The sequence below is a fragment of the Nicotiana sylvestris genome, chromosome 6, assembly GCF_000393655.2.
Source record: "Nicotiana sylvestris chromosome 6, ASM39365v2, whole genome shotgun sequence".
NCBI lineage: Eukaryota > Viridiplantae > Streptophyta > Magnoliopsida > Solanales > Solanaceae > Nicotiana > Nicotiana sylvestris.
Genome location: NC_091062.1, coordinates 14,727,025 through 14,740,598, shown reverse-complemented (window position 1 = coordinate 14,740,598; position 13,574 = coordinate 14,727,025). Strand labels below are relative to the sequence as shown.

Below are 13,574 nucleotides of genomic sequence, written 5' to 3'. Positions count from 1 at the left end.
ATTCTCTTGTTAACTATAGGAAAGATGCTCAGGACTAGTCATCTATCCTACCACATAAATACTTGCCCTGAGTTGGGAGGAGCGGGGAAGGGGGCAAAAAGAGTTGTGGAAGTTTCCAATATCAAAACAATCCATTCTAAGAAGTATACATACTTCAATACTGCAGATTCTGCACACTTACCATAGACTTTGATGTGCCTTACTGCTCTTGAAGCAATCGTATTCCTCCGTTCCCTGTATATTCTGCACAGATACAAATAGAATGTAACCTACAAAATAAGGGTGTGGGCATAGAATAAGGGAGTGGGCACAAAATAAGATACAGGACCTGATATATTTTGAGCAAATTAAGCAAACACTACCATAAAAAATACACATCAAAATATCCCCTATCACCATTTATCACCAGTCAAGATCTTAAATCCAAGTTAAAGAGAAAAACAAGATACAACAGAAAAACAATTAGTTCCTATCATAACTATCTCCCTTTTTCTATCTGAACAAAGAAATTATGCCTGATAGATACACATGGTGGACTCAAATCAGTTTTGCCATCCAACATCTTGCTGCTAGTTTCCTCTTCGCGAATCAATCTGTAGTCATAGGTTGAATGCAGCATCTGAAACGGGCCTTTCTGACAGTAGTCATGATTTCTGTCTCTGCTGCCTCAAGCATTCTGACCACCTGAGAGAAAGGTGGCCTATTATCAGGGTCAGCATCCCAGCAGCGGGTCATGATCTCAGATAACACAGGCAAACAATCATTGGGGATTGTTGGGCGGACGCCTTTGTTGACAACAGCAAAAGCTGCCTGTACAGCAGTCATGTTCTGGAAAGGAAGCATCCCTGTTATGAGCTCCCAGAGAACAATGCCAAAACTATAAACATCAACTTTCTGGGTGTATGGTCGGTGCTGGATCATCTCCCTACAAAACAAAGTCAAATGCACTTGAGCAGTCCACCACCAAACACACACTAACAAGTTTGAACATTGTTTTTCTCTTTCTAAATAGAGAAGAAACTAGAACATTTGCAAAAAAAAATGATAAAGTTAAACAGGATAGGATCTGCAGAACATGAATAGATAGTTTCTCAAGAGGAACTTGAAAGGTAACTTCATTTTTCAGGTTACCTGGAATCAAAATTTGAGTATAAATAATATCAGTTAGTTTCAAAGACTGGCTACACGTGCTAAGCTACGAGCTTTACCAGATATTGAGATCCCCACTGTTTTGGGAATATATCATTCTTTTGTAAGCATCATTCATTATTACATCAAACTCAGTCAAGAGAAAGCACATTCATCCTGTCTACTTCCCTAAGGCATGTCATGCGTACTAGTCTATCCTCACACTGAGAAGAACTATATTTCACTGCAACATTATCCGCCATCACAGGTCTGGTGCTTCACGACTAGATTATCACCAAAATTATCACCACTAAGCAGAGCAACCTCATACATCCATTCTTACAACAAGCATTTCAACATTACTTCAGGCAGAGCATGAACCCTATCTTCTTTGATTAATGTCTAAAAGAAATGTCCTATTAGAAATGAAAACAACTTCTCCATTTGTCACATTATCTCAAAAAAAGAAAACAAAAGCTTAATCTCCGACTCACTTAGCTTATGAAGAATATACTTTCATCTCCCAAGCCAATTTTCATCTTCAACGTTGTGTAGGAAACAAGCCAAAAAAAAAAGGGAACAAATGCCAGTCTTAATCTACCGTGGATACTTGATAAGTGAGCATTCTACAACAGATGGAAAGGGAGCTAATTCTATATCCTGTTCTCTCTTTCATCCTGAATTGCAGATCTAATTACAACAATAACAACATACCTAGTATATTACCACATTGTGGAATTGCAGATCAAATTTAAGGTTTAAATTCTAACTGCCATATATGCCCCAGAAACAAATAACTGAGCTTCCAAGAACAGTATCCTAAAGACCGAGGAAATCATGATTAGCAAATATTCCTCCAAAAGCATTATTATACCAATTCTCAGTTATGACACCAAATACAGGAAAACCCCGAATGTCAGCAAAAAAATAAACTACTAAGCAAATTGAAGCAAAATTTTCTTTCTTGTCATTAATTTTGCACCTTATATACTAGTCCACGCCATCGAAGAAGATTATTTCCATGGTTATCCAATAAAACATAGATTTTAACAATTTAATACTCAGGCATGCAAATGCATGAACCTAGAAATGCAAGCATAATACATACAATGACATGTAATATCAGAGATGCATATGCAAGTTAGAGTTGATAAAACCATCAAGAACATCTGGTTGATGAACCCAGATCACTCTCTTAAAGCTAGATGTTTGCTTAATTTATTTTACCGGACAAACCCAATCCCTGTAGCTGGTACCGATCATTTTTTGGACTGTGTTAGCTCCCTCTAATCTGTTATAATGGAGCTAACACACTCCTTTAACCTTGTATCTCCTTGATGCTTTCTAATGTAATGCCTTCATCAAAAAATAAAATGACATGTAAAATATATTCTTAAGTATTTATGGGTATTTCAAAATTAATTTGGTGTTTCTTATTTAGGACACCCCAACGCCCTAAATAGATTTGATGCATGGGTTTTTTCAAACCCCTTCAGTTGATGAGTTCTGGTCAAGAGAAATCTAAAATCTTGAGATGTTTCAAATATAGTACTTATTTTCAGCAAATAAAAGCAGCATGTATTCTATCAGATGTATGCAATACTGGTATAGGTACATGCATTTTCTTTTTTGTTAATTTTTTGTGCGTACCCCCCACCCACGGTACACACATTCGACACAGGAAAAGCAAATGCAAAGGACCAGTATAACATAGCTTGTGATAATTCGATCAACTTTCAATCAACCTGAAGCAATTAAATTGTCCCAAAACAAAAAAATCAAGCAATGCCTCTCCCAATTAAACTGCACAAAATCTAAGGCAGTAAAAGTCTTATAAAATAAAATAAAATAAAAGTAAGATGTCAAGTACTGAGCCACATCATGTGTAGGCTCTCCCCCGTAATTAACACAAGTTGTATTAGTTGATCATTAACGGCTTTTTGTGCTCCTTTTGTTTCTAAAAGGCCTATTTCAACTAAAGTAAGCATTTAGGTCAAGCAACACATGTTATAAGACTAAGTACCAAATAAGGCATTATTATAATTTATTTCCAAGGAATTGTTTCTTCATTTATAGCATCTCTCCAGCATTGTTGTTCAAAGCCATTTTTAAATGATGTGAAGCAAGGGATTATCGCTTCATAAATGACACCATGCGCTCCAGAGAAGAGTGCACTCTAAATGATGATGCACAAAGTGATCCTAATGAGAAAGGGCCGATTCTTTAAATCTTGATTTTGAGGAGTTGGATTAATATCAACAATATTTTATATCACCCTTCAATTCGAATTAGTAAAAGCAATGTCTCCTTGTATAATATGGATTCCAAACATTCATGATCTGGATGTGAATGAGTCGAATGACTTAGCCCTCGGTGTATTAGTGAACCATCTCTCCAGGGATTGTGAAAGATGTTCTACTAGAAATATTCTTGTTATTGCTTCGACTCATATTGCCCAAAAAGTGGATCCTGCTTTAATAGCTCCAAATAAATTAAATACGTGCATTAAGATACGAAGGCTTCTTCTTCCACAACAACGAAAGCACTTTTTCACTCTTTCATATACTAGGGGATTTCACTTGGGAAAGAAAATGTTCCATACTAAAGGTTTCGGGTTCATAACTATGGGTTCCAATGCACGAGATCTTGTAGCACTGGTTGCTAAATTTAGTTATTTTAATTGCAATTTGATTGTTATACTACTAAATTTTTCTGTTTGGTATTATTTACTTTTCCATAACTTGTGTGCCTCACTTCTCCTTTTCGCTTCAAACTCCATGGACCTTATCGTTTTTGGTGCTTTTCACTTTTCAAAACACTGCTCTCCACAAAGAATGATTGGATGTTTCAGGAAATGATTCGGGTTCATGAGAATATTTATAAATTTGTATTTATGGTATATTATACATTTATACTTTTGGATAACTTGAGTGCTTCACTTCTCGTTTTTCGCATCAAACTCCATGGACCTTGTCGCTTTTTACGCTTTTCACTTTAGAAACACGGCTCTCCAGAAAGAATGACGGGAGGTTTTAGAAAATGATTTACAATAAAAATAAAAAAGTGACGTGGTGATCAATGAAGTGGGTTGAGAATCACGGCGTCTTAGGTTCAGATCCCAACATAGGCAAAAATACTAAGTGATTTCTTCTCATTGATCAAAGTCTTGAAGGATAGAGTTACCCAACACCTGTGCTGGTGGGAGATAGCATTAGTAGGTACCCCATGGATTAGTCGAGGTGCGCGCAAGCTAACCCGGACACCACGGTTATAAAAAAATGATTTAGGTTCATGAGAAGATTGAGCCAATATTCCACTTCTACTTCTCATTGATTGAGATGGTTAGAAACATCTCGGAAAAGAATTAACTTCTTGCCAACTCAGAGCTAGTGAAGAAACTAAAAGAGGTACACTTGCTTTATGGTGTAACCAATTTACCTTTTTGAAAAAACAATTAATCTCACCCAAAACAGGGTTTTAACTTCTTTCCAACTCGGAGCTAGCGAAGATGCTTAAAGAGGTACACTTGACTTATGGTGTAATGAATCTACCTTTATGAACAAACAAATGACCTTACCCCAAAGCAGTAAACCATTAATTGTGCGTGCAATTATGGCAATTGCATTATAACATCTTCAAATACTCATCTAGTTCCTGACCTTGACCATGAACTCGGACGTCATTTTGAAAGCATCATCTGGGTAGACAAGTACGTTGTCCACTGTCCAACTTAGGACAAGCATTGCTAAGCTTTCTAGGAGAGCAATGCAAATAAAGGCAATAAACTCTTTCCATAGAGGTACAAATCCAATATATGACACCAGCCTTCTTTAATAATGGTGAATGGAAAAAATTAACCACACAACTCTTACTATTATACCCTCCCACCACATTACCAAGAGCGAGAAAGGCGAGGAATTCGAATAATATCAAGTAATCTCTTACTGGAAAGTCGCTAATTGGGTTAATCTAAAGTTAGAGGCTATAGTCATTTCTTTTAAGAAAAGACCAATAGCAATCTTTTCCTCCCCACCAACTTCCAGTAAAGGGAGACATGTGTTCAGTAGACACTAAAATTGTCATCCCTTATCCCCTTCTCCTCTTCAAGCTTCTCCAGCAACAACGAACCCAATATATGGAAGTATGTTATCAGTAAAGAGAGACAAATCCAATGACTCGCACCTCCCCATTCTCTTTCTTTACCCATACAACATTCCAACAGAACCCCACTGCTTTGAAGAACGAGGCAATGCTAAAGCTGATGATGGAAGGTCAACATCACAAAGGAGAGAAGATGTACTTCCAAATGAGCTTCATCTACCTATTCAATAAGTAGAACTATGGTTCATATCTCTCAAACATATCATGAAACTGAACCGAGTGAGGTAGCTGTTGTAGTTTGAACCCTTTCCAGCTAGATTAACTAGAAGCAACTTTTCTTTTTGACAATGATACTCGGGCCAGCTTGCGAGCATCTCGATTATTTCGACTATTTCACTGAATGCCTGCTATCTCCCATCAGCGCAGATATCGGATAACTTTGTGCACCAAGGCGTAGGCGTATGGGAAGAAATCACCTAGTGTTTTTGTCTCTGCTGGGATTTAAACCCTAGTCTCCGCGATATGCACCCATTTCATTAACCACTAGGCACACCCTTAGGTGCGACTAACTTGAAGCAAATTACAAGTCCCAGGCAAGAAGGAAAAGGAAAGGAGGGAAAGAAATTGAAAGAGAATATTAAGCTGATCATTTCTTTAACCTTCATCAATAAGCGCATAACTAAGTTAAAAGGTTTGATCGGAAGAAATAATTTCTCCCTCTTAGCAACAGCAATATAATCGCAAATAATGAGGTCCTATCAAAAGGATGTACAGGTCTTGAACCCATCGACTCCATGCTTTTCACTTCAGTTCTATTTTGCCAAAAAAGGATCCAACATGCTACAATATTACTAAAATATCATGCAGTAATGAGAATATCTATGTTTGCTACAATTTCACCTTATTCTTAGCAAGTAAAAGGCTAGTTTTTCACATGCACAAATATAAAAAGCATTGGAATTTAAAACTAAAATAAGGAAATTGAAAACTTCAAAAGTAATCTACAAAACTAAAACATATCCCATAAGAGTAGGTCAAAAAGCTTAAGAGCTCTAGTATAAGCCCAAAAACTGGAATAAGACACCCGATTTAACAAGGCTGCTAAAGAGTCTAGATGCTTACGGAGCCATCCAGCGGTATGTTCCAGTTTCTGGTGTCATTCCTTCCGTCTGCACCTCAATACGAGCAACACCAAAGTCCGCAATCTTGATTGACTTGTCAGCAGCAATCAGTAGATTGTCGGATTTCAGATCACGGTGTATCAGATTCAGGGCATGTACATACTCCATCCCCCTTGCCACATCCAAAGCCTGCTTCACAGCTAACTTCAATGGCACAGATCGGTTGTGCCGCCTCGTTAGAAACTGGCGCACTGATCCCCCTTTTGCATATTCAGTCACAATACACCATACCATGGGTTTACGACATGCACCAATAAACCGAACTATATTTGGATGCTTCAAATTTGCCAACATCATGACCTCCTGCTGAAATTGCTGCTCCATCAAATGAGCCCTCTCAAGATCATGTTCTGGCCTCTCCAAAAGCTTGATAGCAACATCCTCACCATTATAAGTTCCCTTGTAGAGTTTTCCAAAAGCTCCTTGAGCAAAAGCTGGTCCCATGTTAAGCTTCCTCAAGTCAATTGTCCACTCATCATAATTCTCAAGCCCAATGGTGGGGAATCGAGGATCAATCAGGGCTTGAGCGAGGGCATCATTGCTCAACCCGTTAGAAACTCTGACCCTGTTTACGCTAGCTGCAACAGAATAGTTATTGTGGACGCGATTGAGGCTCTGATGGTTCAAAATACGAGTGTGAGAATCATTTGACCCAACACTGCTGTTATCCATCGACATTGCAACAGAACCTCCACCATTGCTCATCTGCAAGCTCCCATAACTCTCAGTTGACATGTTTGACCCCTCACCAAGCTTATGGTAAAAATTTTGTGACAGGTTTTGATTTAAGTCTATAAGTCCAACAAATTTTGGAGCCTCCAACATTTTTTCTGACAAAGCAGCTACAGCACAAAAGCTTCAAATCTGACTTGTTTCTACTGCATGAGGGTTTCTACAATCAAACTGCACCTCTCCTGCCCTGTAAAAACATGAAAAAGGAAAAGGTCATTTATCAAAAACACAATCCTTCTCAGTAAACTGACCGGGATAAAGTCTTGTGAAACTCAGCAACCCTGTTTGCTCTTTATTTAAATAACTCATTCTCATTTTCTTAGTTTCTTGGATAAATAAACCTAGCGTAACGAGAAGCCTACCAGACGTAGACTCCAATAAGAAAAACCATCAGCCTAGTAATATCATCTTTATAATCATACTTCTGTTGGCTCTTCTTCTCCCTCTTCACACGTCGAATGCAATTAACAGATTGAATAAGCTAAAACAACAACACAAATATTACTAGCTTTTTTCAATGATGGTGATGTCCGGGCCAGCTTGCGCGCACCTCGATCATTCCACCGGGTAGCTGCTACCGAGTAGCTGCTACCTCCTACCAGCTCAGGTACTGGGTAACTCTACCCACGACAAAACTTCCAAAAACCAAGCTTTATTGATACAAATTTGTAAAACAGACCATGTAGAAAAAAAAAGAATCCTTCATCACCTTCAGTTCATTCAATGCCTTCAAAATTAGCTAATCACTAGAAATGGAAATGAGAAATCAATTAACAAATTTTCTTCAATTACATCAGAAGATTAATCATAAACTACATGAAAACATAACCCCTATAACTTGAGTAACCTAAGACCTTCAAACTCAACTTAATTTAGAAAACAAAAAAACAAATACAAAAAACTAATGCAAGCTCCAAATTATAGAAAAAAGAAAAAATTAAAAAGGCTAAAATTGTCGAAAATAGAACTAAGAAAAATCATAATTAAAACAGCAAAAGCTCAACAAAAAAGCTCAAAAAATTTAACAAAATTAGTGATCCGAGGGCAAAATCGAGGACGAAAAGGTAATTTTACCGCGATCAAAAGAACTTGACTTTGCAATTAAGCTGGTGCCGTGTGCTAATTGTTCTCTACAGCCGATCGAACTTTCCAACTGACCAAATATTCCGGTTAAATAAACATCACCGGCGATAAAACGACGGCGTACAGAGAGAGAAAGAGCTAATAAAGCTAGAGAGAAAGAGAAAGAGTATTCTCAGTAGCACAGAAAAAACGAAGAAAGAGAAGTGAACACGAGAAAAACACACACACACACACACACACAGTAATGAATGAAATGAATTGTGAATTGTCTTAGCTATAGAGGAGAGAGCTTGTTTAGTCTTCGACTTTTGTTTTTTTCTTTAGCACATCAAGGGAAGACCTATGGTGTAGTCACTCACATGATAAAATGTTCTGTGAGCTGAAGTTCTGTGGGGCCTACTTTAATCAGGACCCTTTATATTTTGATCTTTGCAATGGTATTACGTATGTGATGTCACGTCAAGATGGGGGTGGGTAGGGTTCGGGAGTAGAGGTGGGGCGTTGGGGATCTGGGCGGTGGGGTGGAGGGGGGGGGGGGTTGTGTTGAGGGCGTGGGAAGGGGTTGGAGTGTGTTAAATGTACTTATAAATCTTGTTTTACGTAAATCTATTACAAAAACTATTTAAGGGGTAAAAGTGAATAAAATTATTACAAAAATATATTTTTTATTATTTATTTATTTATTTTTAGACGCTGTTAAAATAATTTTTTATTTTTTAAGGAATTTATTTTTCAATTTTTCTTAGATAATGAAATATATTTTCTTCAATACCAAACACACCCTTAGTCTTTTGTTTTTTTTTTTCTTTTTATATTTAGGGAAGACTTGTGGTGTAGTCACTCACATGTTAATTGATTTGTGAGCATAAAGTTATGTGGGGACTACTTAAATCCTGACCGGACGATATTTGATTTTGGACTTGTACTACGAATGTGCTTATTTGGGATGTCACGTCAAAGTCGGGCCAATTGAAGAAAAAATAAAATAATAAAAAGGAGGGAAATGGAAGAAAAAAGAGGAAAAGAAAGAGATGTAATTGGAAAAGTGCATTTAATATGGTGTGGAATTTGTGTAAGATAATCATGTGTAGTTATTTTTCCATTTTATTGGATATCTCAGAAGGAACCATCATATAATTTTATTGAGATGTGAAATAATCGTAAATGATAGTCTTGATAAATAAATAAAAAGAGCATAATAGTTTTAAAATGTTCTCCTACTGTTAATTATACATATTATTATTGTTATTATTATTATTAAGCTTAGATAATTGGTTTCTTATTTGGTGTTTAGTACTCGCTGAGAGTCCGATTAATTTAGATTCACGTCACACAAGATGCATTAAAAAGAGAAGTGTTTTTTACCAGAATTTTTTGGTCCACATAGATTCAACCCGACAATCCGAGTTCTCTAGTTAAGAATAAAAATATTTTATCCATGTACTTCAAATTGTTGGTGATAGGCTTAGATAACATAAAATGAAATAAACAAGTTCGAAATCTATTATCCTTTATCTAACTCCAAATAATCTAAACCATCTAGGCAACAAGTTGGCATACATCTGACAATTAGAAATTATTTTAACTATATGAAAACATAATTATATGCATTAGCTTTATAACTAGCTAGATTTAAATATGTATCAGAATTGCAAAGCTCGGATTAAATAAGAAAGGTTAGAAACATTTTAGTGATGTTACATATTAAAATTATTATTTGTATTAAAATTATAAAAGACAATATATGGTGAGTTCTTTATTACCACCAAAGATTATGGTGGGATAGATAGAATACCTTCATCTTAATCAGAAAAAGGATTTCTCTATCGAAAAATCAATGACCGCAGATTGATAAGAGTGCGAAATAGAAAAAGAATTTCATGCCAACAATATGATTTTAGGATGTGAATGTATTTATTTGTAGATAAAGCTAGATTTAATGATCTTTTCCACCTTAGATTTAAGGGAAATACTAATAAATAAGAAGAAAGAACAAGACAACATGGGTGGTTGGAGGAATCAAATCACATATCTTATGTTTACACTCCCTTGATTTTTGATTTGGTGACATATCGCCTCTCAAAGATTTACAATATAAACATAATTTCCTCAAATTAATGAACTTAAATGGATATTACTCTTTCAAACTATTTTTTAATCTTTATTGCGTTTGATCATATATTAGCTAAAAAATTCTGAAATACAATATTTTTAAATGGGAAATTCAATTTTGATCAAAACCGACCTCAGTTTTTTAAGTGTGTATAGCTCACATGAAAAGATAAACAGACATTATGAGTTTACGATATTCATTGGTCAATTAAAGAATTATTATAGCAAAGAAATTAGAATTAGAAAGACATATTAATCAGGGAATTGTTGACATATAGGCATGGTTTATATGACTAATTACACAGTCATCACAACCATTTTTTCATGAATTTGAAAAGCTAGTATTAGTGCGAAAATGTATATTTTATACCACAAGAAACGAAAGGAAAAACGAGTAAAAATTGCACGGGGCGCCTTATTTGGTCGTCCCCATTTAACCTATACCCATTTTTTAAAAACTTTTAATTTGTACCCACTTTTTAAACAATTTCAGCCCCCTTTCTCCTCCTCCTTCTCCTCCTCAAAGTTTTATTTTTTCCTTTTTCCAGAAGTAAGGTTCATCCCTATCTGATTCTTTTTATTTCTCCTGTGAATCCTATAAATTTTCACGCCAACCTATACATCTGAATCAACCAATTTGCTTTCTTCGTCACTTTCTATCACGTGACATGCATATATATATATATATATATATATATATATATATATATATATATATATATATATATATATATATATATATCTTGGTGATTTGTTTGATTAATTATTACTCGTAATTCCTAATATGGTAAGTAGCAGCAGTAAAAGTCATGAAACTACTCAGGCAAATAATCGTATAGTTCTATATAAGGACAAAAAAGTGAATGAATGAATGAATGGATGGATTGAATCTGCCTCTCTAATTTCTCTGAGGATATTTACAGTGTTTCGTGGATCCTATGCAAAGTAAAGAATCTAACACAGTTTGCAAGTTTGTGGTGCAGTGTTCTCCTGTTGTCTCTAATTAATTTTCTTTCAGTTTGGTCAAGATGGTGTGACAAATGAAATTATAAACAAACAAAAACTTCAGCTCTATAGCTGAAGTTCCCCAGTTACAAAGACAAAAACTTCAGCTCTAGAGCTGAAGTTTCCCAGTTACAAAATAAAAACTTCAGCTCTAGAACTGAAGCTTACAAACAAAAACTTTAGCTCTAAAGCTGAAGTTCGACAGTTACAAAACAAAAACTTCAGCTCTAGAGCTGAAGCTTACAAACAAAAACTTACCAGTTAAAAATAAAAACTTCAGCTCTAGAGCTGAAGTTCGACAGTTACAAATCAAAAACTTCAGCTCTAGAGCTGAACTTCATGCCTGACTACTAGAATGCTAAAGTTTTGCTTGATTGTCTTTGCTACTTCAGCCCCGTATACTGAAGTTATGCGAAAAAATGGGTACGCTTACAATTTTTTTGCAAAGCGGACACAAGTTAAAATGTAACATAAAAAACGTGTATAAATGCAAATGCCCCGAAAAGCGAGATAAAAATGTAAGCTTACGTGATAAATGAATTTTAAATGAGAAAATGAATTTTGTAAGAAAATTGGGTAAAGGCCAAATCTTTATCTCATTTTCCTTCACCCAATGATATTTTAGTCTTCTTGTTTTCTTATTCTTTTTTCTCATCAAGAGAATACCTAAGGTGTAGTCACTTACATATGATTAAATGTCAATATTTGATCTTAGACTGCTATTACGTATGTGCTTATTTGGGATGTACAATTATTAAGGGGTCGTTTGGCTTGAATACGGCTTATGCCGGGATAAGTTATACTGGTATAAGTTATGTCGGGGTAAGTTATGCTGGAATTATTTTTTTATCCATTGTTTGGAATGTTGTATTAAATATGACAATTGCATAATTTGTAAGAAGAATCCATAAGTTATACCGTTCTTAATTACCCCCACCCTCTATAAGGAATACGAATTTAAGTCACCTTTAAAAATACCTTTCTCGGCTTGGCTAAGATCAAGTGTGTTATATATTTGAGGAGTTTTCAGAAATCACTATTGTTTAGTGGCTATTAACTTTCTATAGCTACCATATACATAATTACTTCCTGTAGCTACTATTCAGTTGTTACTGTAGTGTATTTGTTGTATTCGCGCTGTTGTATTCATGAATATAACAGCAAAAAGCACCTAAAATCATGGCAGTCCAGCTGCACGTGCATGTATTCATATGTATTCACGCCATATATTCATGAATACAACATCAAAAAATGCCTAAAATCAGGGAAGTCCCGTCGTACGCGCATGTATTCACGCGATGTATTCATGAATACAGTAATGACAATCACCTTAAAAATAGGTATGTCCAGCTATCTAATAACGAAAATAATATCAATTAGCGCGATACACTCCTAATATAACTCAACAAAATCAATTCTAACATGCTTCATTATCAACCCAACTAATTAGAATAATTTTTCAATTGTATATAACTGTTGTATTAAACTTTTGTATTTAGTGTGTTTCAATATTTTTTATATTGTTGCATTCATTAAATCAATGTTTGTATTTACTGTATTCACAATTTTATATTCAGTGTATTTAAATGTATTTGTATTAACAATATTTTAGTTATTCCTTGTAGCAACTAGTCCTGTCGTTTTGAGTATATATACTTCGCTCGGTAGTTTGAGGGCACGAGTATCTCCGCATGATATATTAAGACTTGTGTGCAAAATTTGAGTTCATTCCGAGTTGATTTGATATGTTTCGGTGCGAGTTTTTAGAAGTCGAAAGTTCGAAAGTTCATTAAGTTTGATTTGAGGTGCATTTCGTCGTTTCGATGTTGTTATGCCTGATTTGAAGCCTCGAGTGGGTCTGTATTATATTATGGGACTTGTTGGTATTTTCGTACGGGGTCCCGAGGGGCTCAGGTGAGTTTCGAATAGGTTTGGGTTGTGCTGCACTCGTTTTTCTTATGTTTCGACGTTATTTCTTCAAGCATAAATGGTATCACATTAAACAAATGAGCTCCGATTTCTATTTTGATTGAAGCATTAGATCCGTATCATAATTACGTAGTCATAGCAAAAAGAATCGTCAAATTTGGACGTCGTATGAGGAGTTTATGGTCATTTTACTAAGAATTATGTTGCCAGATTTTTAGATTAATTATGAAATTGGCACTGACTTCGTATTTAAAAATCTGCATTATTTTCAGATATTAAAATCAGCATATCTCCTTCATTATA

General features: G+C 35.4%; 1 protein-coding gene across 1 annotated transcript; it reads right to left on the bottom strand.

Moving 5' to 3' along the window:
- Positions 1 to 315: 315 nt before the first annotated feature.
- LOC104245143 (serine/threonine-protein kinase STY13-like) lies at positions 316 to 8,517 on the bottom strand. Its single transcript, XM_009800711.2, has 3 exons — positions 8,217 to 8,517; positions 6,352 to 7,329; positions 316 to 925 (listed from the first exon to the last, which is right to left on the bottom strand). The coding sequence occupies exons 2-3, from the start codon at positions 7,233 to 7,235 to the stop codon at positions 589 to 591; spliced, it is 1,221 nt and encodes a 406-aa protein (XP_009799013.1). The 5' UTR covers positions 7,236 to 7,329; positions 8,217 to 8,517; the 3' UTR covers positions 316 to 588.
- Between the last annotated feature and the right edge of the window lie 5,057 nt (positions 8,518 to 13,574).